The 27,662-nt window shown below is 39.7% G+C and overlaps 1 protein-coding gene across 14 annotated transcripts in view; it reads right to left on the bottom strand.

Annotated features, from left to right (window-relative positions):
- Positions 1-27,662, bottom strand: part of TFDP2 (transcription factor Dp-2) — an 85,446-nt gene that overhangs the window by 20,242 nt on the left and 37,542 nt on the right. For 13 of the 14 annotated variants that reach the window (XM_013181498.3, XM_048062894.2, XM_048062895.2 and 10 more), the window contains 3 exons: positions 24,604-24,770; positions 18,388-18,493; positions 14,349-17,545 (listed from right to left, as the gene is read on the bottom strand). In XM_013181498.3, the coding sequence (XP_013036952.1) occupies positions 17,362-17,545; positions 18,388-18,493; positions 24,604-24,770 (457 nt within the window). In that variant the 3' untranslated portion in view covers positions 14,349-17,361. Of the gene's footprint in view, positions 1-14,348; positions 17,546-18,387; positions 18,494-24,603; positions 24,771-27,662 lie in introns of those variants that run through there. The other variant, XM_067002201.1, reaches the window with a different exon arrangement.

Below are 27,662 nucleotides of genomic sequence, written 5' to 3'. Positions count from 1 at the left end.
TGTTTTGTTTGATTTTATTTAATCACATAGGCATCATCAGTGACGGGGGGTGGGACTTTGAAAGGGTTCAACTATCAAAATCACCATGTAAAATATACGTAGGTAATGAGTCAAGTGTTGAACTATTTTTAAGTAATTGAACTGTTTTCCTTATTTTCATTTCTTTTCAGAATTTGAATTAGTAAATGATCTAGCAGTTATTTATAAACAGGTCTATTAGGGCATGATAAAATTACTTATTTTCTTCATGGGCAATTTTCAGTAAAGGTTCCCTGGACTTAATTTACAATTATGATTAAAGAGTTAAGTTTACTAACTTCTTAGCAGAAACCTGAGATGTTTATCTTGTATACTGGTTAATACTTATTTGTCTCATAGAGTAACTTTTAGTTCCTTCAAGTCTGGAGCAAGACCTTTCAAACATTATGAAATTGCCAGTTGCTGCAGGTGCTTTTTCAAACTACTGTGAAAATCTGCTGATAACCAGCTGAATTGAGGTACGCTCTTCATTTTGCCCCCTGCCAGCCCTGCACATGAACACACAGAGCTAAAGGGAAAGCTCAACGGGAGGTCATCAGGAGACAGCATTAGCTGAAAGGTTCATTTACATTGACCATGCTGTAGATCTCTTGATTAGGTGATGGGCTGCAAACCAAAAATGCAACTTTTACCCATAGAAGTTTCCTGACTATAAAACTGATGTTGCTGTAGACACAGATTCTATCACAGAGGCTTGATTTTACACAAGTCTCAGTTGTCCTACAAGTAAATTGTGTAGGGTAAATGTCATTGTCTTGTTAGAAGCAGCGCTTTAAATACAAAAGATCAGACTTCCTAGTTTTTCTTTGTCTAAATGGGGATGGAAGATAACCAGAGAGAAGCTAAACAAAAAATTTAGATTTTTCTAGTTTGAAATCTGTTAGTTTGAAGTAAAATCAGTGTAATATGAGGGTTATTCAGAAGCTTGCATGTCACTGTGTAGTTTAGATCAAATAGATATAATAATTCATTACTAAAAGTAAGACTTTTTTGTCTCTTTAAATCTCAGGCAAGCACCTAAAGAAGCCAATAAAGGAAATTTCAAAGTTATATTCATTAGCATGTACGTAAATAATTTTGAGGCGCAGCCGTGAACAGTAAGTATTGCATGTAGCAGTGGAAGTAGTGCCTCATTCTGATTTTGCAGTAACTGACTGCAATTGCTAAGAGTTTGATCTGGAATTGGCAACAATTCCTTAAAAAGGCTGAGAAGTACCAATGTATTTGAATTAATAAAATGACTTGTATATTTTATTTTAGGAATTATACGTAGCTGTGTATAGTATACATTAGAGACAATTCTCTAATGTATATTTGAATTTGCTTTGCAGTTGTATGGAATAAAAATGTGTCCTAGTACCCAAATATTTTTTTATTGGTGAGCATATTGATGCTATTTCTGCTTTTCTGACACGAGAGCCCCTACAGTGATAACTCCTGTAGTGTTTATTGTCCCTAACAAGATCTCCATAAACCTGCTGTGGCTGTACATTCTCACTTCAGAAACTTGCCACTTCCCTCCTAATTACAAATGGGACTGATGCACTTATTTAACACTTTAAATATTTTAATGGCTATTACTTAGTAGCAACTTGTCTGAACAATTTAAGCATTCTTATGAATGAGAAATAATGCATCAGAGCTTGGACAAGTTCTAGCGTAAGGAATGGTATTGGCCTAACTCCTGGCTTATGCTTCCTTTGCCTTTAAGTGCAGGCAGAGGTTAGCTCCATAGCTGCACTATTTCAAGATTCCCTGCAAACTTGGTTTTTGAAATTGCTTAATCTGAGTACTACTTAAAAGGGGTTGTAATTTTCAGCCTGATTAGTTGAAATGACAATTTAAAACAAACCCACAGGTAAGATATATAAGGTTCCAAATTTCAATCCACTCTGAAGAGAAGTGACTTGCTCTGCCTTCTTTTGAGGTGGCTAGTAAAGTAGCAGCTCATCGTTGTGCTCTTGTTCCCCTATTAAATCCCTGAGCAAGCTACCTGACTAGTTGGGCTATTTGCCAATTATAGCCTTAGGTGTAAAATTAGGAGATTTCTGAGAGTTCCTGCCCCACCCTCAGCATTTCAAGTGATTAAAGTGCATCATAATCAGCCAATGAAGTACAGAGCAATTTAGTTGCAAAAGAAAATGAAATGATATTCTTGATTTGAACATAATTCTTGGCTTTTTAAGAAACCAAGAGAAAACAAATCCATCTCTGAAAAAGTAAAGCTGACTTCAGATATATTTCTCCAGCTAGTTGGGAGCTTTTTAGTTACTTCCCTTGGCATTTTATATGTATGTCCCTTCAGTGGATGGCACATGGATGGATGCACACATTGTGTGCTGAAAGCAAGTGCTGTCCCTGGGGCTGGCCATACAGTTTGAATGGGAGGAGTTCGTGGTCATGTTGGCAGGACTTGTTTCAGGATTGTTTTCAGGACTTGTGCAGTCTCATCCTCAGGGTTACAGCCCTTGTGCTATGGAAAAGAAAGGAAGTTATGTGGCAGGAGGGGATGAATTTTGAAAGACAGGAAATGTTCCTTTGTGTAGTTTCTTCAGGTTAGATACATACAGATAACTGTGTGCTTATGGATTGAGGAAAACTTTTTTTTTTTTCCCCAGAGGTGAAAATTCCTGTTAAGAAAAGGAGGTTGTAATGTAGAGTAGTTGGGCTGGGGAAGAGGGGGACTAGAGAAGGAAAGGTTTGTAATGCTTCTTTGAATTCTGCAGTAACATTCCTGTTGGGTTTAAGGAAGCTTCTTGAAGCTGTTAAGAGGTTGCAGGGAAGGTCTGCAGTGAATTATATGCAAACTAACAGCGTTATAGATAGGAGAAATTTAAGGAGGTAAAATATAATCTTTTCAGGGAGCTAAATGATCTAATATTAGTTCCTCTGGCAGCCTTTTTGTGAAATGTACCACATGCAGAAACAAAGAGAGACTTAATCTATAGCTTAGAAAATGATATCAAAAAAAAAAAAAAAGATAGGTTTAGGAAAACTGGGGACAAGTTAGAGCAGTATTCTCATTTAAAGGCAGGTCTAATAGGCATTTCAGAAAAATGGTAAAAGATGATTGGGGCACTTCACTAGCAAGGTACAAATTATACTGGAATGGGAGAGCAGGAGTGGTAATAAAAAAGATACAACAGCTAGTATTAAATAATACTGGGTGTTTTTGGACAATTATTTTGTCTGTATGAGAAATGGGCTACAGGATTAAAGTAGTAATTGCTTATCAAGACTGTGCAGTACCAAGTACATGAGATTTTTCATGTCAAAATCATGTAGAAGTCACTATAGGATTTTTTTAAGGTAAGAGTACATTATCCCTCTAATGCCAATTATAGAATGACCAAAGAAGATGCAGGAGGTGATAAAGCCACACACACACGCAGAAAAACTTTTCTGGGATTGTTCAGGAAAAAAGTTCTCTGTAGATCCTGACCTCTAACAGTTGTGCAGTGGTGGTGTCTGCAGGCCCACTCAGATAACTTTGGTCAGACACCTTTATCAAATTGCAAATCTGAAATGTATACGCTGTGGGATATGTCTTGCAACTTTTAAAATCACTACATCAGAGTTCTTCATCGTTATTATGTGGGAGAAGGAAGATGAAGGATAGTCATCCTGATTTTTTTTTCTTGCTACTTCTCCTCTTCAAAGATTTCTCTGATTGATAGTGGGTATACTTTTATTTGCAATTTTTCCTTCAGTAGTGGTGTTTAGCTCCCCAGCTGTTCACATTTGGTAGTGAAATCAAAAGTTTTAGATCTCAACTGAAGGTTGAAATCTTCAGCTAATATACACAAGAATGTTTAGAAGAAACTTCCTTCTTGAACATAGGTGTCCGTTGGGGTGAAATAAAAAGTCTGTATTGCTAACCCTGCAGTGTTCTATGATAACAGAAGCCCTGATTTGAGGTGTTAAGCAGTGGTCTTCAGGAAACTGCAGCCTAGAAAGGTTGAGAAAACCCAGAAAAGGTCAGTGTATATGTAACAGCTTACTGGTTTTGATCCTCTGATCTTTTTGAAATAATGTGCGCAGTCTCTAGCTAAAGATAATAGGTATGATGACTGATCTGGATCTGGTTTGGCAAATACCTTGAAAATAAAATTCATTTTAAAATTCGCCTCTAGTTCAGTGAGTCAATATATTTATCTAGAGATTTGCTTTCTGCTGCAGTGTAACATAGTCTGTAGAAAGCTGCTGCAGTGGATCCCGTGTTCCCAAGTGCCCCAATGCGTTAAAGTAGGTCAAAAATTGCATAAGATGCCATTACTGGAAACTGCTGTAGGCTGACTTGCATATAAAAATTCAGCTGTGCAACTGGCAAATGCACTCTGACAAACAGAAATGCAGTCACGACTTAAAATATAACGAGAGCTCTCTGAAATCTCCCTAGGACATGAACGACTGTTGGAACTGTGAGATGTCTTTGCCCTTTGAGTTTATGTTCCTGCTATCTGCTGAGCCAGAGCTGTCTGCCTGGCTTGTCAGAGATTACATGTTGTTCTTGTCTGCGGGTAGCTCAAACACAAGGCTCTTTAACTCATTCAGGATCACAAAAGGTGTATGCTGTATTTCCCAGCTTACCAAGCTGCCCTTAGAGCAAACATGCATAGCACAGTGAAAATCATGTGAAGTTAAGAGTCTATAGCAGCTCTTTCACTGACCAGCTGCTGATGATTAGTGATGACAAATGGGAGTCTGTGGAGATAAATGCAAAAATTCTAGGAGTTACTGCATGCAGGAGTGGCCCCTGCAGTACAGATACTGATGTGTACTGTGGAGCATTGAGCAGAGCAGAGTTTGCATTTTCCCTCATTTGAAGCACTGTTAGGTTTCCTGGCTTGCATAAGAAGCAGTGTGGCCAGCAGGTCTAGGGAGGTGATTGTGCCCCTGTACTCAGCTCTGGTGAGGCCACACCTCGAGTACTGTGTTCAGTTTTGGGCCCCTCGCTACAAGAAGGACATGGAGGTGCTCGAGCGAGTCCAGAGAAGGGCGACCAAGCTGGTGAGGGGTCTGGAGAACAAGTCTTACGAGGAGCGGCTGAGGGAGCTGGGCTTGTTCAGCCTGGAGAAGAGGAGGCTCAGGGGAGACCTCATCGCTCTCTACAGTTACCTTAAAGGAGGCTGTAGCGAGGTGGGGGTTGGTCTATTCTCCCACGTGCCTGGTGACAGGACGAGGGGGAATGGGCGAAAGTTGCGCCAGGGGAGGTTTAGGTTGGATGTTAGGAAGAACTTCTTTACTGAAAGGGTTGTTAGGCACTGGAATGGACTGCCCAGGGAGGTGGTTGAGTCGCCATCCCTGGAGATCTTTAAAAGACGTTTAGATGTAGCCCTTAGTGATATGGTTTAGTGTAGGACTTGTTAGTGTTAGGGCAGAGGTTGGACTAGATGATCTTGGAGGTCTCTTCCAACCTAGATGATTCTGTGATTCTGTGATTCTGTTTCAGCACAGCAGGGGAATTACAGATATTCACTTAATGCAGTATATTGCCTTCAGATACAGAAATGTTACAGAAATGTGTAAATGGAGGAAGGAAAAATAATTATGGAAATATTTAAGATCACCTCTAAAAGCTTGACAGTTTTTTTCTTTTCTGTCATGTATACATTCAGTACCCTTAAACCAAACTCGCTTGCTTAGCCTTGTCTGTTGGCCCACTTGTTTCCCTGTTCTTGTGCCTTTTCAATACATCATGCAGCACTGAGAATGGGGCCACTTGCTTTCGGCTTTTGCATCTATTTTAAGAGTCTGACCATGGATGAGAGCAGTCTTCTGTATTTTTTTCTAACTACTGCTATTGCATATCATTGTCTTTTCTAACAGAAGTTCACCTAGTTACATGTAACAGAAACAACAAAAAACTTCCCAGTTTGAGGGCTTATATCCATTAGCAATCAGAGAGGGATATATTTTGCTGTAATTATCGTTTAGTGCAGTATATTTACTCTATGAAGGGCATATTAGTCATATAATATACCATTTGATGAATTCTTCTTTCCAAAAGGTTGAAATAGGGGTATTCCTCTATCAAATGAGTTAATGAGACCCATCTCCAAGTCTGGCAAGAATCTTCATCAACCAGTACTGCTTTATTTCCTGGAATACTTGCATCCCTGGTGGTGTACCCATTTGTTATCCTGCCAATCACACGTTTCCCGTATTTGAATGGATTAAGAGAGGGCTCGACACCAATTGTCTCAGGAACACATACAATCATAAAGTCACGGGGGCTGGGAGGGTCCTCAATTACAGCATACAGACCTGATCAGGTCTCTGCCACTGGAAGGGCTTCTGCCCTTCATTGGTTGCTCGAGGGCCAACAACCCCTGGTCTGCTAAATGCTCTGATGTAGCTGACTCAGTCATTTGGCCGCAGACCCTAGACAGAGTAGGCCTATCATTTCATCTTAATTTAAGTCTTGCCAGATGCAAGAAAAAGGTAGGTAGGAGCTTGGCAGAACATGAATAAATTTGTATGCCCAGAATGTTTCCATCTTGGCTTCAGTCATGCTAATGAGATGATGAGAAAATATCAAAGGTTCGAAAGTAGGTTCAGAAGTAACAACGTCCCTAAAAACCCTGGGCTTGCACCAGAATGCTTGACTGCAAGCAGCCACTGGATGTGTTAATTTACATCTTAATTTAATTTACATGTTAATTTACATGTGTTAATTTACAAAGTTATCTTACTAGCGGTAGGTAGAGCAGCTTATGTGTTTTGGAAAATGTACTGTTAATAATACTTAATGACCTTGTTAGGTAGCGTGAAGATGTTATAGTAGTGTTAAAGCGATAATAATATAGACAGGGATTTTCCACCAAGGACTGTTTCACTGGATGTTCTTCGATCTTGAAGTTTGTGTCAGTGGATTTTCCACAGCTGGTTGTACTTTTCTTTTGACTTTCTCGGGTATTTAACAGAGTTAAGGTTTCTCACCATCAGCTGGGGGCCTGCGCCCCCGAGCCGCCCTCAGGCGGGAGCTGCTGGGCCTGAGGGCAGGCACTGGGCCACGAGGCGGGCGCGAGGCAGCTGCCATCGCCTCAGCAAGGGCGGGCGGGCGGCCGCCGAGCCGCGCCGAGCCGCGCCGCCTTTTCCGCCGCTAAACGACGGTGTCGGTGGTAGCCGTGGCACCTGGGCGCTGCGGTTGTTCCTCAGCCTTCCCTCAGCACGGAGCTGCTTTCTGGCGGCCGTCGGAGCGTGGCAGCCGCCTGCGGTGCCTGTGGCGAGTTCTCCCCTGCCTTGTACTGCGCTGACACGTCCTGGGCCTGCCCGCAGCCCGATCCTCCCTCACACCGGGTCGCGGTGCCTTTAGCTTAATTTGGGAGGCTGGAGGTTACATCGTGCACACCTAAATCCTAGGGTGTGTTCCCTCATCTGCAGGGTTTGCTCGCTTGAAACGTTTTTTAACTCCTAAATGTGCCAAGATCTTGTGTCCTTACATTGGTTATTTACTGAAAATGGCAACCATTTTGTTTGTGCCAGTGGCTGGTGTAAAATGTTGTAGCCTGCTTCTTTTTGCATAATATAGAATCAAATGGAATTTGTATTATTATTATTATTTAACGTTTGAAAAATTATGCTCAATTAATTGTAATGGATTAATTAAATATAATAGTTGTGTTTTGTCACTGCTGCATAACCTGAGCTTTCACATTGAGATATTCCTGGATGTGCACAAGTTCACGTGGGCTTGCACAGGCGTAAGTCATCAGAACCGAAGGAGGGTACTGGTTTTGTTGTAAAACAGCGGTGCTGAGATAACTTTGCCATTTTGTAGCTCCATCTGCCTTTCTGTGCTGGGAGAGCATGAACCCAGTTTGCAGGGTTTGTTCCTTCCAGGGCCAGCTCATGGTTGCAGCTCAGGTACTGCTGAGGAGTCCCTGGGTGGCTGGCACGGGACTCCTGAGGCGTAACAAAAGCGAGCCAAACCACGGTCAGTTGTTTGGTGGCAGCTGTAGGAACCAAGCTAGGAGGCAGGAATGCAAATCCTTCAACAACTTGTTTTTTCAGTGTGACAGACTTGTTTTAGGCTAGGTGACAGATTAAAAGTACTGATCACCCTGTGCAGTACACAGAGCGGTTTGTTGTATTTTGTTACCCTGGAACAGCAGTTTCAGCGAGGAGGCAATTAGTCCCAGGGACATGAGGGCTTGGAGCCTTTTAAATAACATACAGTAGGAACAACAGAGTAGGAATTTGGTGTTAATTAAGACCCCAAGAGCGAAGATGTGCGCGTTGTTCCTTGGGCAGCCGAAGGACAGGCCCACCGCAGTAAGGCAGAGCCGAGCTCAGGAGCAACCTACACGAATCACACGCAGTCAGGGACATTGCTTGTGACAGCGGACTTCCACAATGAAGTATTGTTCAAATCTATCTCCTATCCTACACTTGGGGTTGAGACAAAGTTTAATGAATAATAAACCTACACAATGTGTTTTTTTTCTGTTTTCCCTGAATGTCTTGAGATCTTTTTGTTTTCTAATAGAATGCATGTGATTCAGCAAAATACAATTTAAGACTATTTTTGTAACCATAGGAAAGATTTGCCTAATTTTTCTGTTGTTATTGCTAGCACAATGAAATGTAATGCTACAACAGTTACCGTTGCTTAATAATTTTTTTTTTTAAAGCCATACAGATTTACATGAAGAAAAATATAAAACAGCTTCAGTTTGTATGATGATATCTTATTGGGCAGTTACTCAAAGAAATTCTAACCAAAAGCACTTGTAATTTCAGAGAGGGCTTTTTTAATGGAATTTTTTGTCCTTAGAGAGAGCCGTGCCAAGTAGCACTTCCTAGAAGAAAAAGGGAAAGGGGGCTTTCAGCCTTTAATGTTTTCTCAGTCTCTGTGTTGGGGTCCTGGGGGGGAGATCCCAAGGTGAAAAAGCAGCACAACGAAATGTAAGTGGCTTACAGCAAAACTTGTCTTTTTAGATTCTTTAGGGGAGAGTATTTATTCCAGCAAGCTTTACGAATAGTTTAATGTTCCAGAATCCTTCTCATGCCAACTTACTTAGCACCTACACAAAAGAATGTACAGGTATCTAGACTTGGTTTTCAATAAGGATTGTCTTTATTACTGAGAAAAAGACTGCAGGCTCTCATTTCTTCAGTTGTGTTTCACAGCTATTTTAACCTCATAACAAGGCTGTAGCTAGTTATTTAGGGCTAACTGGAGTCTGCTAAAGCTTTTCATGAAAATGCCTTCCCAAATATGTCAACACATTTTAGATGAAAGGGGTCTGTGCTACAATTTGTATTTATTACACAAGAAGGAACTCACAGTTCTGCAGGTCTTTTCCTATTGGCTTTTAACCTTTAATTTCAGCTGGCTTGAGATGTTTACTACTGTCTCATGGATCTTTTGTGCATTTGGGAAAAATGAGCACTGTGAAATTACTTTGGGATTTTTGAATTTGGTGATGGAAAACCAATACACATTAAGAAGAGGGACTGCGGTTAAGCTCCCTAAGTGCTTTCCATTTGGATTCTTGCTAACACAATGTGGGGCTGGAAGGCTATATGCTTAGAGCCTACACTGGACACTGGAAGGGTGTCCCTGTGTAAAAAGGTGAGTTAGCGATGAGACACGAGGGTAGCACATGGAGTACTGAAATATAGGGTGCTGAGACAAGCACTGTGAATTCCTTGTTAGCAGACTGGACTGTTAAATAGAGCTAGCACTTCAGAAACCAGAATGAAAAGCCTGTTTGAAATTGATTTCCATGTCAAACTCAACGCATATTTCAATTAGATGTTTCTGAGGCCTTCATTGAGGTTTAGATTGGGTGCACTTCTTGACCGGATAGGGACAATATTATTCCTGGACATTTTGTAAGGTATTTTGTCAAAATGTAACAACTTCAGAAGTCTGGCATCTTGTCCTGGGCAGGGGAAGTTGCTCAGAGTGGTGAAGTAGCCAACGAGTCTGCAAGTGCGAGATTTTTTTGTATTATTTTCAAAATATCAAGTGATGCAGTGGTTCTTGGAGATTAAACTGTAAAGTGGGGGATGTCTTTTTTTTTTTTTTTCAGTGAAGAACATGTTCTGTCAACATCAACCTTGAGCAACATTTTTTTCCACATTTTTAAAAACAAGCCCAACCTTGTTGCCTTGAAATTCTTTTATTCGGTTCCTATACAGTTCAGCTTTACTTTCCTGTTCACAAACAGCTGAATGATGTTTCTCTCCAGCCTGTATATACTTTTCACTTCAGGCAGACATTGCTCCCTACCCCTATTTTGCAATGTACAATTCCCACTTGCAGCATTTTCAGTAAACACGGGATCAGTTGAGTATACAGAAATAGCTTCTTCTGTAAAATTTCCATTAAAAAAATAGTAAGTTTTTATTTACAAAGTGTTTGCTACTACAAAGTAATATTTCCTATTGGTTCAAATATACTATTTGCTAATGCCAGTGTTCCTATTAGGAAAGTAAAACTTTGTATATGCACTTTTCTTTGTCAGTGTCTATAGCATGTGTACTTCTACCACTTTTTTTTTCTTTCACTGCTCCTCGCCACACACAACGTGGTAGTGGAAAGTAATGCTATTTGATCAGGAAAAAAAAATCAGGATAGCTTAATAGCAGTCTTTCTGCAAAAATACAAGTTTCATTTATAATTTAAAGGTATTTGGAAAGAAAGAAAACCATGGAGAATTCAAAAATCTACAGCAAATTGTTGTACAGAACAAGGATGCTTTCCCATCGCATGCGGTGGTGGCTCCCTGCAGGCAGCGGGTCCGCACGGTGCCAGCAGAGGGGCTGCCTGCGCGCTGTGCCCTGCCGCTGCCTGGGCCTGAAGAACCAGGGCGAACTCCTACCCAAGTTCTCCCAGGTTGGCTCACATAGGGTGAATTATTTCACAGTAGGTGTTTGCAAGATACAGTGGCACCATATTTGCATATGTTTCTCTACCAAAACTTTGCAATCTGAAGTATTTTTCATGTGTACAACCTGGCTTTAGAGATGGGGGAGCATGAGAAACTTGCATGATGGATTTTTGGTCCAGCTGGTGTTTTACTAGGGAAACTTTGAGAGTCCCGCTTAATCCCTGCATTACAGCAACCAAAGCTATTAATTGTTAAAGTTACGTTAGAAACCTAACAACCCCACCAAAACCTAAAGATTGATTTTGTGGACCTTACCTTTTCTGGTTAATGCCTTAATTTTGTGGCCCTACAGAACAATTACATGTGATCCTAAAAGTAAATTAGTCAAACCTAAGTTCTGCAGAAGGACTGATGTAGCGACCAAATTTAATAATAAATAAAAAAAGGCACTATAGCTCCATGGGAACACTTCAGTTGAAGTTCCAGCGTTAAGGGCTGCAGGTGGGTGGTTGTTCCCTTCCTCTCTGACTGCCTTGTCCTGTCAGTGTGCCACTGGTGCTACCTGCAAGGCACGAGAAGCTGAGCACCAGGGATTGCTCTGTTTCACTCAGCCTGGATAAGGATAATAGGCTAAAAGTAGGTCACCGTGAAGGACTCGGTTTGTCTTGTAAAATTTTCCTTAATGTTGCATAGATGAGTTTAATTTAAATCTACAGCTGGCTTTAAGTTGTACATAGCTGTGTCCTGCTATCCAGTGGTGATTATATAAGCCTGCGAAGGGTTAAGCATTTAAAAATGGCATTTAAAATCTGAAGATGCAGTGGGTGCCACTTCCTATAGCCAATGCAGAGTGCTAAGGAGACGTACAAATCTGCGCTCCTGGGAGACTCCTGTATCTGCTCTGAACTCTCCTGCCTCTCTTACAGATATTTATCTGGCCCACATCAGCCTGCTTTTCCTCCTGGAGAAAGAAAAAAATTAAGTTGCTCATTTGCACCATATTGTTCCTATGTGGGAGACTTTTCCCTGGGATTTGGATGGTTAGATCTCAGACACCACTTCTGCCCAAATCTGAGCAGGGATTTTTGGTCTGCAGCTTGGGTAGCTGTCCTGAATTGCTGGGTGCTATCAAACAGGTAAAAGTAGGAAAAAAATATTATTGTTTTGGCTGACCTTTGGAGTAGGCCAGACAAGGGAGAAGTGTTAAAGATGCAGAATGAACACACGTTCTCTAATCAGCTGCAATAAACAGTCCCTTTAATTTGCTGCTGTTGTTATTAGGCTGTTTTTGGGATCATCCCCTCACCGAACTGCCAATGCCAGCTGGGTTAGGTATCCGTGCATTTTGCTTCTGATTGAACAAGCCAGGAAATACTTGTAGGAGCAGCTACAGAGACTTGAAAGGGTGGTATCAGAGCAGAGGGAATGAACAACAGGTTCCTATGGTTGGTTGTGGGGATCTTTTTGGCAATATACCTGGGTCCAGAGCACGATTGTGCACAGCCTCTTAAAAACACTTGCCAAACTAAATTCTGAGAGATAAATAGGAAAGGCAATCTGATTTGAGAATTCAGGTAAGTCTAAGGCATGACAGTTTCAAGAAGCTGCAGGGCGTCAGGCTTTAAGGGAACAACTGCTAGCAGAAAACGAAGTATTCAGAGCTGCTGACATGCTTGGAAGGGTAGGTGTGTGCTAACCAGCAATTACAAGTGTTTTTTGGCATAGGTCAAAATGCATTGAGTGGCGTATTTTAAAAACCAATACACAGACCAGCTGTTCTCAGCCTCTTTGCAGTTGATCAGCAGAGCTGCAAGAGGCATGGGTTCCCAGTGCCGTGGGTCGAGGCGTTCAGCTGCAAAACGTGCCCGGCCTCAAGCAGTGGGGCCACGGCACTCTTGTCTTCAACGTGAGCCAAGCTCCTAGGAAGCTGAATGGTGTTGCCCCAGAGTATGACTATTGCTAGAAGTTTTAAAATCAAAAATATGAGAAGCTCATACAGTCTCTTCCCAGCTTCATTGTACCTGGTTGTTTAAAATACGTATGTTCTGAAACTGAGATGCTCTTGCAGTGAAAATTAGGTGAATGGAAATACAAACAAAGTGGTCAGTCGGAAGATGACTACTGGTTTGTTTACTAAATAGTATAGCCTGTGGTTACTAGCTTTGTTTTTAATCAAATCCAAACCCCAAGTATCATTAGCTTATTAAAATTAAAGTCTTCTCTATAAAGTGCTGGGATATAATGCTCAGCTAACAAGAGGCAGGTAATTACAAAAATGAGCATTGCCCAGTGCTTAGATTCAAATGTCATTTTGATTAAAAAAAAGTTTCATCCATGCTCTAGATTTAAAATGGTGGGTGTGGGCAGGAAAAAGAGCACAGAACACTTAAAACCTTAGCTGTTGAATTCTAAATTCAAGCATCATTTTATGAATAAACATGAGTTGTTTGTTTTGTCCATTTGTTTTTAAAATATGATTAAAATTTTGTTATTAGGCCTGTTTACATCATGGTACTTGAGGATGACTTGGTTGCTCGGCACAAATCCTTCTGTTGGTGTGGTGTATGCCCAGCACTTTCCAGCTGTTGAAAAGGATTAGGAGTATTTGGAAACTGTAGTTTAAAAAGCAGACATTAACTATAGCCTTAACCAAAATGGAAATATCTAAAGTGTGGTGTGCGCTAGTTAAATTAAGTTAGTTAAACCCATGCCTTCAGTTGAACTGATGTTATTTGCTTTAGCCTTTACTTATAGGCATGTTAGATCAGGTGTGATCCCAATCCATGTAGGTGGATTGTTGCCATTAATTCCAGTGCTGAATTCAGAAGACAATGGCACAGTTCAATATAAATTTAAAAACCTAAGTCCACAAACATTTTATCAGTTTTTCATGTAATGAAAAATGCTGTCTCCCACTCAACTTTTTTCACCTAGTTTGTGATGCTAGCAAGTTTAAGTCAAATTTAGATTTGTCAAGCACCATAAAATAAGTCCAGAAATAAAGCTGTTTACTTAGGATATAGAATAGCATTTACAAACAGCATTATACTGCTTGCCTTCTGAATGTATAACCAAGAACTAGCATTCCAGGAGGCAGATAATGTCACTTATATAGAATGTATATGAAAACTCAAATGTTAACTCTGCCTTATGTGAGTTGCCATCCTGTGCCAGTTGCAGCGTGTTTCCTACCAATGAATATATGGTGCAAGCCAGTAGAGGATGATGGTAACTCAATACAACACAGGAAAACCCATCTTGCTAATGACCATGTTATTCTGGAAAATACCTACTGCTGCCTTTCGGAGGAAACTTGCATGTTGAAGCAGCTAAGCATGACTACTGCCATGAGCCTAGCAGGAGCAGTGCGGTTGGTTAATATTCTTAGTCTCCTTGTTGCTCATTAATTGCTCAGAGCTCAGTTCAGATGAACATCTGTATTGAGTGAGGTCCTGCATTTACCTGTTTGTTGCCTTTTTTTTTTTTTTTTTTGAAATACGTCAATGAAGTTCAACAAGAATGACGGAAAGGCTTGCCTGAGGTCATACACGAGTGACTAGAGCTGGAAAAGGCCCAGAACTGTCCCAGTTCCCAGACCTTTGTGCAACCACAAGACCACAGTGCTGTAGTTGAACTTCATCCTCAACTGTAACTTGGCACAAAGAATCCTAAGGAAAGAATTTCCTTTTGAAGTCTCTTACGTGTGTTCTAACTTGTTTAGTCCTTTGTATTCAACTAGTTCAGAAAAATAACTTCTAAAATCTTGGTTCAACTGTCTAAATAAATGTGCTCCTAGATTAAAAGAAAAAAAGAAGTTGATAGCTTTGTTTGCCAGAAAGCAAGTAGCTGTGCAGTCTGCTGCTCTGAAAGACAGAGACATCAACAGGAGGAAGGTATTACTGAAGATCTTCCTCCTGCAAAGCAGAAAGCACAGTGACTACTGATAAAATGCATTCTGTTTCTGGGCAAGAAGCCTTTTTTTTGCCTACATCTTATAGTTCAAAGCTTCTCCTCTTCAGCAATTGTTTAGTGTGTTGATGGTGTGTTTTTGTTTTCTGAAGATCTTAAGTGGGAAATGTGAAGAAAGCGTAGGGTTACTTTTGCCCATAATGTAATAGGGGGTGAACAATAATTACTTTGGAAAATGCTCCCCTCTTTAGCGTGCCTTAGGATGTCCTGTGTATATTGGGTATCTTTGATCTGCCCTCTCCAATGAAAGCTGACAGGACAACTTTCCAAAAAAAAAAAAAAAAAAAATTTTAAAGAATAAAAGCAGTAATCTTTTTAAATGAAATGCCATTAATGAAACTAGTAATTCCCTAATGATATGCCTGGAGTTTCTGTTACCTTCTCTCCCTCCTCTTATTTCACAAGTTTGTCAAGTACATTGACTCTCTCAGAATATTATTTTGCATTAGTAAAGCTTTTCTTCATCTAGAGGTAGTGCTACAGATTTGGTTGAAGTGAGGTGGTGTAAATCCCTCAGTCTGCTGCTGCCTGTGCACCATGTGCATAGCACAGCCTAACAGTCCTGCCTAGATGGGGAATAACATGGTAGGCCTTCGAGATTCTTTTTTTTTTTTTTTTTTTTTTTGTGCATCTGCAAAACTTTGTGTAAGCTAGATCGCTCTACTTGCTTGAAGAAGAGCTATGCCTTAAAAATGGTGATGCCCTAACTCTACATGAGATGCAGGAGTTTGAATTATCTGACAAGCGTCAATGTGGATGCCTTAATTTTTAATGCAGACCTGCATGTGTACTTGTGCGCTCCACACGGTTTTGCCTGTCCTGTGTGTCATGTGCTAACAGCTGCAGGACAGCCAGGCAGCTCTTTAGCTGAAGCCTCAGTTTCTCTTCCTACCTTAGTGCTTTTGGATCACGTTGGCTTGAGTGCCGATGTGTCTGTAAGGGATCAGGTGGACATACCCCACGCTGGGCTGGAGCAATGGTCAGAGCAGCCGAGGGGTACGCTTTGCTGACCTCGCTCAAGCAAATGTGGTTTTCTGAGCTGCCTGATCTCTGACTAGATAGCAGAGCCAGTGTCATTGAGCTCTGACAGCTAATATAAGGGTCAACTACTTACATACAGTATAAAAAACAAAAAGAAGTAACACTATTTTTATCTGGCTTTACTTCATAGAAGTAGTTCACTTCAAGACTAGTTAAAATACTGGATGTTAGGACACCGTGAGAACTCTACATCCACAGCGCGTTTTGCTGTCATCCAAAGTTTTTTTTTTAACATCACATCCAATCACAAAAACCTTAAATACAGACCATGGAGCCATCTGTTCTAATTTAACAGTTCAAATGGAATTCACTTTGTGTAACTTTAGCCATGAAGTACTTTAAGTAGTTGTTAAATATTGATGTTTTTCAAAGGCGCATCAAGGTGCTCACAGTGGAAGTTAATTAAAAGCAAATTAGTCTGTCATAATCCAAGCTGACTAGAATGCAAAACATTAAATTACATGCTGTCAAAATTTTAATTTTTTTTCCTCAGATTCTGAACTTTTTGTTACATGAACAACCCACCTTGAATTTGAAAGTACTGCCTGAGATCCTTAACATAGAGGCCTTTTTTTTTTTTTTCCCTTTGTTAATACATGTGCTATAAAATCAGATGGATTATAAAGTTAGAACAGTAAAGGAGAAGCTATATGGGATACGCTGCAATCTAGAAATAAAACATTTCCACTTTTTTTCCGTGAAAAAAGCTGGTGCAGAGAATACTGCTATTTTAATCCTGACTGCTTAATAATGGCTAATAATCATCACTTATTTATAATAAATTAGGTCTGCAGTATAAACGAACATATGAACCTTTGAAAAGAGACATACTAATGTTACTTGAAGAGTATCTAAAATGGATTTAAACTATTTCAAGATTCATTTAATCACCTGCAATTTATATTACTTTAAGAATCTTCTATACAGCAAGTTGAACAGAAAAAAGCAAACATTCTAACAGCCCCTTCTCCCTACAACAATTTTCATACAAGAGTTTTAAATAGCTATTTTAGCATGTTCGTGTGTGTGCTCTCTCTCTTCCCCCTCTTTTTTTCTTTAAAGGTAGCACAGCCAAAAGACAATGTGAGAATCGGCATGTGTTGTCTTCCCCTTATCTTTACCTCTTTCCCTTATCTTTACCAGATGGAGAGGAAAGAGACTTGAGACAGAAAGTCCTAAAACGAAAAATACGATCATGATGTTTTCTTTGCCAGATCTCCAGGGACTTTGTTCTTTTCCTTGGTTATAGTTGATTAAAAAACCCACTTTGCTCTGTGTCTGTATGTCGCTCTGTTCAGCTACAAAAAAGTTTTCAATTTCAGCTTTGGGTGAATTTGTTTTGAAGCTTCTGTTTTGCTTCACTGAACACAGTGCAAACCAAGGCAAGAGACTTAAGTAAAATCCAAACAGGAGCTCCCATTAAGAATATGTATGAGCAGCATTTTGTGTATTCCGTTTTCTACTGTCTTTATTCTGGGGAGGAAGAGTCGTCATCTTCATCCTCTTCATCCTCATCATTGAATGAGCATGGAGTTTCTCCCCGTGATTCAGAGTAGCGTGACGCTGCACTGCTGGACTGCTGACTGCTCGGGGCAAGAAGCTGCCCAGTTGCTAAGGCCACTTCAGCATCCAGACACAACCCTGGATTCTCACTAGCAAAACAACAGAAATGTTGGAGTTTAGAGGATTTCTCAAAAAGCTTTAAACTTTCTTTTTGACCCCAGCTTTTCCTTTAGGGAAAGAAATTATACCAAGAAAGAAACATCCAAAAGCTTTATGTCAAACAAAGCTAATAGGAAAATTGTTAAAATATTGGAAAGTAGCATAAAAAAGATTATCATCTGGCTTTTTTTTTCCTAACCAACTAACAGTAGAATTGCTTGATTTGAAGAAAGCTTAAAGAGTCAATCTGTAAGTTTTGTCAGTACACAGACATGTATGCAGAGTTGGAGCTATTAAATGCTATGAAGAATGTGTTCCAGAATAATCCTCTCCTCCATTTTTTAAGGTACAGGCAACCTCCAAGCACAGTGTGATTGTTTGGTTTTTTTTTTTTTAATTATGTTTAGACTCTGTGGATTAAACTTCTTCCATGAGAACTTAAGCAATAGTGCATTTGGACACCAAACATTCTATTATATTCTTCAGAAGTATTATCAGGCTTTTTTCCACAGGTAATTACCTACGTGTAGTCCATGTCCAGACAGGAATTTATGGTTAATCAGGAAAACCCTTTTTATAAGGGCTTGGAAGTGATTTTGTTCCTTTGGAACATAGATATAAAATAACTAGTGTGTTCAGAATTGAAAGCATGAAGATTTAACCTTTCAAATATAATTAGCAAGCAAGGAAAAGTAAGAGACTTTCACAATCAAAAATTAAGCTGAACAGAAAACTTCTCACTTCCTGATGTAAATGCTATGAAATAGTGAGGTTACTGAAAGTACCACAAGCGTCTTTCACTAGCCTTAAATGAAAAAATGTTCTGATTTACCTTGATTTAGAATCAGAAGTGCCTCCTGCTACATCTAAATGTGAAATTGCTTGTGCTGAATTTGAAAGTAATCCTTGGTTCATCCATGAAAATCCAGCAGACATATCTAGAAGAAAGCATAGCTCTATTCATTACAGCTACTTAAAATTTTTTTTCTTCCTTTTACAGTATTACACTTTACATTGTTTGCAGTTGGGATTCCTTAGTTTAGTTCAGAAGAGAAGGTACCAGTAGCATAGGTTGTTTTTATACTGTAGACGTGTCCTGTTTAATGGAGATGAAATAGATAGCTGTTCCCTGGTGCTTGTGGGTGCGCCCAAGCCTTGCAACTCCTTTGCACTCAGAACTGGGGTTGTGTGTGAAACTTCTCTCTTTGAGGAGAATACACACTGCAGGTGACCCTAGCTTGTAGCTGCGTGCAGTAACAAGTGTCTGAAATGGGGTTTGGGAGTCCTTTAGGGAAATTACAGCTACTGATTGAATCTACAAAGTGCCCCAAGAGCTGCAACTGCCTTTGCTGTTGGGTTTGGTGATGGCATGGCTGGAGCTGTGGTCAGCAGGAGCGCAGCTTACAGCAGCAAAGCCACCAGGGCGCTCTGTGTTTCAGGTGTGTGTGTTTGATGGCCAAAGACAGCTCTGCCTGGGTGGGCTGGCTGTAGTGCGGCCTCCTAATCCACTTCCACACTGACCAGGCGTGGCCCTTAGCCAGGCCGCAGGGAAGGTCTTGTCCCAGCAAGGGGAAAGAGAGCTCTTTCTGCACCGCATGTGTGATGTGTAAGTCGCACAGGGAGAGGAAATTCTAGGAATAAAATAAGGCTGAATTCCTTGAGTTAATTTGTTAGAAGTGCTTTGAGGGACATAATTGGGTTCCTTATGACCCTTACGGTACTTGTTTCCAAATGCCCTAACAAGCAATGCCTGTCAGCTGGTTCCAGTTGTGCACGTTTCTGCCGGGAGAATCAGAAAAACAAGTCGTTCAGTCAAACTACATTTACATTGCTGTTGTTTTTTGTTTGTTTCCTAGATAAATTGTTTCTGTAGACCTACCCAAATTCCATCTCAACACAAAGTTAAAATCAAAATAAAGTTATCAGGACCGCCTAGTTCTTTTTCATGGTGCTTGACTGTAAGCTCAGCAGGCTGCATTGAACCAGCAGTTAACAATCCCTACTGTTCTTGTGTGTGCTTAACCAAACCTCTGTTCTGTAGGGCACAATGGCAGTAAAGCAGGATTGTACTATTATGGTATTTAGAATTGTTTTATTACAGATAAAAGGAATAGCTAAATGTGTTTGTTACATACATTTTCTCATTTGTGTTACTGTGTTCATCTTAAGCGTTGGTCCTGAGATTTGACAGAGCCCTGCTTAGCACAGGGGCAGTTTGAAGCAGGTTGGCTGTTCCCCCTGCAGCCACACGAACTGGCTCGCCATCCCTTGGAAGCCATGGACTCCCTTGTTTTATGCCGTGCAGACTTGAAGAAGTAAGGTATTTTAAATGGCATTACAAAGCAAAGGATAGCAAGCTTGACAGTCGAGCAAAGGGTCTTTGGAACAAGACAGGGAACACCAGTAAGTGGTGGCATTACGGTGAGCTGTGAGGCCTGAATAGATGAGAATGGTTGATTATAGACACAGCTGGATGATCTTCATTAAGATTGACCTAAATGCAGGTTTAGTTTTACATGGAACATGTTCTGACAGTCTCCTCCTGTGCTTGCAGGAGGTGGCCAAACCATTTGGAATGACAGTGTTGTATTTAGACTAATAAAGTAGATTAGAGAAGTATCACAGAGTTGTTTCCTCTTCTTTTGAAGGGGGTGTACCTGTGTGTACATGCTTAATATTCCAGAAGAGTAACAAGTCACTGCTAGTTATCTTGTGTTCTATTAACATTTTGGGATAATTGCTAGCTTTTCCTTTTGAAGAGCAGGGTGGAGGAAAGTATGGATTTCACACAATAAGGCAGAAAGAAGGTTCATGGATGATACATATCCCTGCCTTGTACTTTTATTGCCTCGTGTTTCTAATTCTTTTTTCCAGTTGGGAAAAAGAGAAGTGTGTAAGAGGCCATTCCCTGTCTGCAGGGGACTGCCAAAATAAAAGTATGCCTATGATTATAAGTCTTACTATGTCTAGTAGCATAGTTAAATTCCTAATAGCTTCATGTATGAACCAGGGAAATTAGCTTGGGAAAACTGTCCCAAGGCATGTACTTGCAGGAGATATACCTGGTAGAAATTGATACTTCACAGGAGAAGGCTCTGAAGAAATACCTTCAGCACCTTTTAGTAGGTAATGCACAAGTAGAAAGTGCTGCGTAGGATTGTTGTTGGTAGCTGAACAAGCTCATTCATTTAATGGGCACTCTCATCACTTCCATTCCATCTCCAGCCCATTTTCCTTATTATGCCAGTAGATAGCAAAACACTTCTTAATGCAGGGGAACATAAGTGTTTTAATACAGAAGTCCTAAACTGCACTGCTTTCTCTGCAGCTATACACAAGTGGGATGCTGTTACCACAACTATTAGTGCCTCAATTTTTATTTCCTGATGTCATCTGTAGTCTCATTTGTAAGAGTGAGGACTCAATGACAGAAGACAGGACTTGGTTTTGCACTAACTGCATGTAGTGTGTGTGGCTTAAATAGCACAGGAGGTTACTTTGGAGATACTTCTACAAGAGTTTATGCTTGCCTCAATCAGTGACGTGTATCTGTTCATCCACCACTCTCATATTGTTCTTTACACTTGGACTGTTCTGGTCCGAGCCCTTGGATAGCTAGTTCTACATACTAAGTTGTCAGAAATTCCTCTGCCAAGTAACAACCCTGCAGTTTAGTACCCTGAATTAGCTCATGAAGAGATCAGAGGAAAGTAATTGAGTCAGAATAAAGAAATGGGCAGGAATGTATAATTAGGATTGAGACCCTGGGATGCCATCTTAAGCTGCTGAAAGTGTATTAAAAACTACATCTCTCTTTCCCTAGTAAGAAGCTGGCAAGTACTGTGGTTGTAAGGTGTTCTGTTGCATGGCTACCACTTGTCCTGGATTACCTGCATAGCTAAAGCAACACTGCAGTGTTAACTTCTTCCATAAGTTACGCTTGAAGTGCTCTATCCCCTACTTTTACTCCCTTCTAGGAAACACGTAAAAGTAAGGTCCAATCATGTTTGCATCACTGGCAAACAACAGAGTAACAGAAAAATGTGTTATAAAGATGGTTTAAGATGTATGGATTATCCTTCTCTATGGTGTTAATAGGCCTCAGCTTCTGCTGATTTCTATGGCAGACACCTGAGGATAAATTGATGTAGTTCTTAAAATACATAGTTTAAAAAAACAAACAAACCTTTTTTTTGGTTAAAAAAAATAATCATGAAATCTATGGAAAACCTAGGAAACTAGTTGCTACTTTTTAGCAAGTGAAGACACTTAAAGGCTACACCATATAATCCTGAAAAGAAACTACACTACTAAGATTTTTGATGCATGGGATATCAGTCCAGCAGTTCCAAGCTGATTATCTGGATGCTTAATGCAACAAGAAGGTAAGAAGTTACTTTGTTTTTTTAACACTGAGATGGGCCAATTGTTGTTAATTTAACATTTCTTGCATTGAACTGTTTGAGACTTGGTTCTTCTGACTTACTGACTTACCTAGTGGGACATGTTAGAGCAGGACAGCAGCAGTTTAGTTCATGGAGTCACCTACTGTAGGAAAACTGGAATCTTGACTGTAATAAATGTACTCAGTGAATACGTAAGAGACAGTGGTTTGCTTTTCTTGTTTAGTAGTAGTTGAAGCTTATGTACACAAGTGTGCCATCATGAGAGCGTTGGAATTAAGCATGAATCCTAGAAACCAGTGTTTTCCCTTACACTTCACCCCTCCTGCAGTGGAAGAAAAAATGTCTAAAGCTTGCTGAGGTGAAAATGGGAAGTTATGCTTAATTGAACGTATGCAATCAGGCAAATGTTCTTTTTTCAAGTATTGTGCAAAACTTTTAAATGTTTCCCTTATTTGTCGGCTACATTAGAAACCTTTTACTATGCAATTCATACCATGAACTGTAGATTTATGTTGTGCAATTAAGGTGCAAGCAACCGATGGAAGAAAGACATACACATATTCTTTGAAAGAAATATACATATCCTAGTAACAACACTTCTGGACTAATTCTTTCAGAGGTTGAAGCAGCTGAATGTAAACCATGTCTAAAAAGTACATTACCTGCCTCAATGCATTTTAAGTAAAAATACAGATCAACTAAAATTCTAGATAGGCTGCTGATCTGCTACTAGGGAAACGGCCCTCGTCACAACTTCCTTTAAGAATATGCAATCTTAAAATCTGTTTCTGCCATTTAGTTTCTTTGAAACCAAGTCTTGTTTTTTACTTGCACAGGGATGTTGTGGCTGTTTGCCTTTAATGCTTTCAATTAAAAAACCCCACACCAGTACATTGGTGTGATTGAATTTTTTTCAAAACAAACTAAGATGACTCACTAATCACTCATTTAGACATGTGGTTTTATTGTTTAATCTCTAAAAGCTGTTTTTATACAGTAAAGAGTGCAATGAAACATATTGCTTGCAAATTTAAAGTAACCCTATTCTCTGAAGATAAATTAATGCAGTATTAAAATTAAATAGAAAATTTTATTTTGCTCTTCAATACATGGGAGCAATTAAGAAAGTCAAAGACTTTAACACTATTAAAAGATGTGGTTCTGTTTCTTATCTCTACTTTGACATTGGTGGTAATTCATGTGATAAATAACTTTTAGTTGAATGGAATTGCAAGGAGCAAGGCAAGACTAGGACAATGGGACCAGAATAAAAAAGTTTTGATTAATATAAGCACATTTGAGGTAGTTTGAAATGTTAAGCAATGTAAAATGTACTATTTTTAGTGAATGCAACTGAATTTTAATTTATATAGAGCTATTTTTTGACATACCTCATATTTAAGGAACTTTCATTCATAATTCAGTAGTATCAAGAAAACGAAAATGCATCTTTAGCTTCCTTGTTACTTAAGTTCAGTCACTCTCAAATTACACACCAATTTTAGTACAAAGCTTGCATTTAAAAGATCCTGACGTGAACATTAGATGTTGCCAAGAGAAGGGAACTAACTTTAGTGAAGGTTAAGAAAGATGTGTGAAAGACAGTTTTATACTAATGTCATTTAAACAAGACCAAAACCTAGTTGGTAGATAAGTCAGGACAGAAGCTTTATTTCACCCCTTTCCTCAAAAATGAGGGTCTGTATACAGTAAGTCGTTGAGTAACATTTGCTTTACACATGAAGTGCCTCCAGAAACATGAAGCAAATGTTGGGCTAAGTTTAAAATTTAGGTAGAGTAAGAAGAATGCAATCTGACAATAGCTAAAGGAAGTGATTACAAATTTAAGTAGCTCCAGTGATGCAACACTGAAGGAGATGCGGATTTGAGTCTGTTTAAGGTATGACCTGACCTAGCAATATTACTAAGGGAGGTGAAAACCTCTGCATGAGACACCTAACATGGGACTCTGGATTCTACTCTTCCCTTGCAGGTGCTCAGTTCTCAGGTGGCATGTGCTGCCTACATGTGTTATCCGAGTATCTCCGCTTTACACGTTAAGTGGGAGTGTAGAAATGACTGGCCCTGACAGTAGCACAGACTCACCTCCAGTCCACCTATTTAAGAACGCACAGCACACTGAGCACATTGACATGGACAGAGATAGGGAGAATTCTTAGCAGCTTGCCTACCTCAGCAAAGTGTAAATGCAGCTGGTTCACATACAGACTATACTCAACCATTGCAAGATGCTCTTTTTCTTCCCTTTCCTATCCTTCTTCATCTTGGGAAGAGGTCTTTTGTTCCAGGTTGCTCCTCCGCACATGCACAGTTACTCAAAAGTAACGTTAACCCATGGAAGAATTGTGTTCTTGCTGTCACTTTAGTTAGTTAAGTAATAATTTCTTCATAAGGTAGTTCACTCGGAAATTTGTTGTTATAAATTGTTATCAGTGTGAATTAAGTTTACAGGACAAGTATGATAAACCTTCCAAATGTAGCCATAAAACAACTGTTTCCCTCTGGCTTACATCTAACTTCAAATGTCACACATCTATGCAGGTTAACAGCATTAAATTTGCATCAGTTAACTGATGTTAGGAATCTGATCAGGAACTATTTAAAAGTGACAGCTAACTTACCTGTGATGTAGCCTTCTAAAGCTTTTGGCACCAGTGACTTTGCAGTTCTTAGGTCTTCAGCTGAGCATTTGCCTGCCTCAAGTCCAAAGGACATTCCCATTCTCTTCAGCACCTCACTGTCATCATGAATCTCGAAAGTGTTATCAAAATTAAAGAGGTATTCAAATCTGCATGTAAAAAGCCAAAGTGAGATGGTTTAGCAAAGAAGCATAGCTTTGCTGTTTTTGCCCTTTTTTGGGGGTGGGGTGGGGTGGGGTGGGTTTGTTCTGAGTGAGGTAAATGGCAAGTCTTCATTATCCATAAACGGTCCTTACAAAGAAGTGCTGCAAATGATTTTTCTCTTCTGCTTCTGTGACTGGCAAGCCTACAACGTTTAAAATGGTGCTTTGCCAATTAAAATGACTTCACCATTACAGGAAAAAAAAAGGCTAAAATTTTCTACCTTGTTAAACAGATTCAAAGGGGAATAGGCTGGTCTTAATAAACATGAACCTTCATTTGTACTAAATCCAGTACTTTTAAAGGTCACCTGCAGCCCTGTCACTGAAGTATTTTGTTTTTACTTCTTTTATATTTAACTTTCTGTTCTAATCTGCAACGCTCCTCCTGTGAACTGACCTATTTACCTTGGTATAACTTTGCTTTTTGGATGCATTTGGATGAAGCTAGCAGAGCAGGCTGTTTGAGGTCTTGTATATTCAAAGCCTAACGGTTCTGCTACAGGATTCTCAAAATGTTTTTCATTGCATATACAAGCAGAAATAGTAACGTAAACTTAAGAAAGCGTTAACAATAGCAGGGGCATCTAGACTAGCCTTATACTATAATCACAGGCTATTAAAAGCCTGGACAGCACCAGCCCAATGATTACAATAGAAGGCTTGTTCCCAGTAACTCATTTTTTGCTGCCAAATCTTCACCTCTGGAAAAAACAGTCTATCCATGAGATATGAGCTTTAAAAGATAACTCCACTGGTGGGTCAGTCATTCGCCCAAACTCTTTTTTAATCTATGGATTTTCTTGATTGTACTTTGTGCCTTACACAATCAAACAAACAAACCTGATCCAGTAAGTTTGGAAAAGTGTTTTGTGCCTACACACAGAAATCGCACCTATAAATTTATGTGCTTTGTTCTAGGTGTAGCTGACCTAGTTACAGATGTCACTTCTTTTGTGACTCATACGGTATTACTTGAATAACCTATATTGCTTATGCAGCTGTACTTATTTAAGCATAACCGCATCAAAAGAGAAAATAAGATGTGTCACTATACCTTTAATTGGTACAGTTATTTTCCTGCTGTCTGGACTGCTGCAGCTGAAGTCATGCAGCTATGTTTAAACAAACAGGATGGGAGACCAGTGTCATAGTGAACTGGCAGGCTGTATACTAACTAATAACTGAATTCAGCTTTTATGGCCCAGTACTAAGTATTTATTAATAGCTCTGCATTTTTCCTCCCGTGTGTTGTGGCCAAATACTGGCTATGAGGAAGGAGTGGAATGCAACACACTAACAGTAATACTTCTCCAGTATCATTTCTAGCATCCTGCGGCCTCTGATGCAAGACCTCTACACATGTTCTGCATTTGCCATAAATAGCTATTTGACAATTTTCTTTCAGTGACTTAATGTGAACCCTTTTTGAACTTATATAAACGTCTGGCATGTGCATCATCAAATGCTATGATCTGCACAGACAGTTACAAAACCACTTATATTCTTTTTGTCTAAAACTTGTCACCTGGTAACTTCTCTTAATGGCTCCTAATTTTAACTTTAAAAAGCAACTGTGAACAGCTACTCTCTGTGCACATTCCCCAGGTCAGCCATGATTTTATAGACATCTGTGAATCCACTGCTCTCTCTTCTCCAGGCCAAGGAGTCCATCTGTTCCTTCTGTGAAAGCCTGTTCCTAGCTTCATTCACTCTTGCTGCCCTCCTGTGTCTCTCTCCTGGTTCTGCTACACTTTTTTCCAAGAACAGGACAGCAGATAATATTCCAGATATAAAAGCACTATACACATCAGGTTTACACTGTAAAACTCTTTAACTCTTTTTACTCTTTTTCCTAATAATTATTAACATTATTTTGTCCATTATTGAGAAATCAACTTTTGTTCTCGTAGAATGACCTACTGGACTGCCAACTTACTATTCAGTGCTAAAAGCTGGGTCCAGAGGCCAGTACTGTGAATGAAAAGTTTGGGTACATTTCCTGTCCCTCTCCCTTGGTAAGCGTAAACTTGATTAACAATAAATTTCATCTGCCATTGTGTAATCTACATGTTGGCATCTGTTTATGCCATGTACTATTCTAGTTGTTCAGTCAACATCCATTTTTATTTCCTTGGATAACTATTGTCAGCTAACTTCTTATCTCACTTTTATGGAAGTATTTACGCAACCCAGCAGGATTTCACTGTTGTTCCCCTTCATTAAAACAGCCAATAATTTGGTTTCCTTTTCTTGCTTAACATTCAGCCTGTTATTAAATTAACGAATGAATCTTTTCTTTTATTCCCAGTCACTTATTCTGTTTAAGGCCTGCTATGGAGTGGCCTTGTGAGCTCAGCCAGATTACTCTGTTCCATGCTCAGTGAGACAGGAAAACTAACACTGATCAGGTGACATCACACTACCCAGTCTGTGTATGACCTATCTAAATCTTTGTAACATTTACTAATTAGTCTGATTATTGGTCAGTTTAACAAAAAAAGAAAAAAACAATGGTGTCATATTTGCTACGTTCTGTTCTTTTGGTACTAAAGTGAGTTCAGTGTTAGCGTTATGCTTCCCACTTAAGCTTCTTTACAGTGCTTGGGTGAACACCATCTGCTCCTGCCGATTTGTTACTATTCTCACGGAACTACTTTACCAACTTTGGGATAAATCCCCTGCCAGATCTCTGATGTCCAGATATACTTACAGAAAGTTTTAACATGAAAAATACCCTTAAACTCCAGCCTCTGGAGGTAACTAAGTTACATAGAGGACGGGCTTTTAGTTGTTTTTTTTTTTTTTTATTTGCTTGTTTTCACCTCGCTTGTAGTGAGG

This window comes from Anser cygnoides, chromosome 9 (genome assembly GCF_040182565.1).
Source record: "Anser cygnoides isolate HZ-2024a breed goose chromosome 9, Taihu_goose_T2T_genome, whole genome shotgun sequence".
Classification (NCBI taxonomy): Eukaryota; Metazoa; Chordata; class Aves; order Anseriformes; family Anatidae; genus Anser; species Anser cygnoides.
The sequence above is the reverse complement of the archived record's forward strand: the minus strand, read 5'-3'. Positions and strand labels throughout refer to the sequence as shown.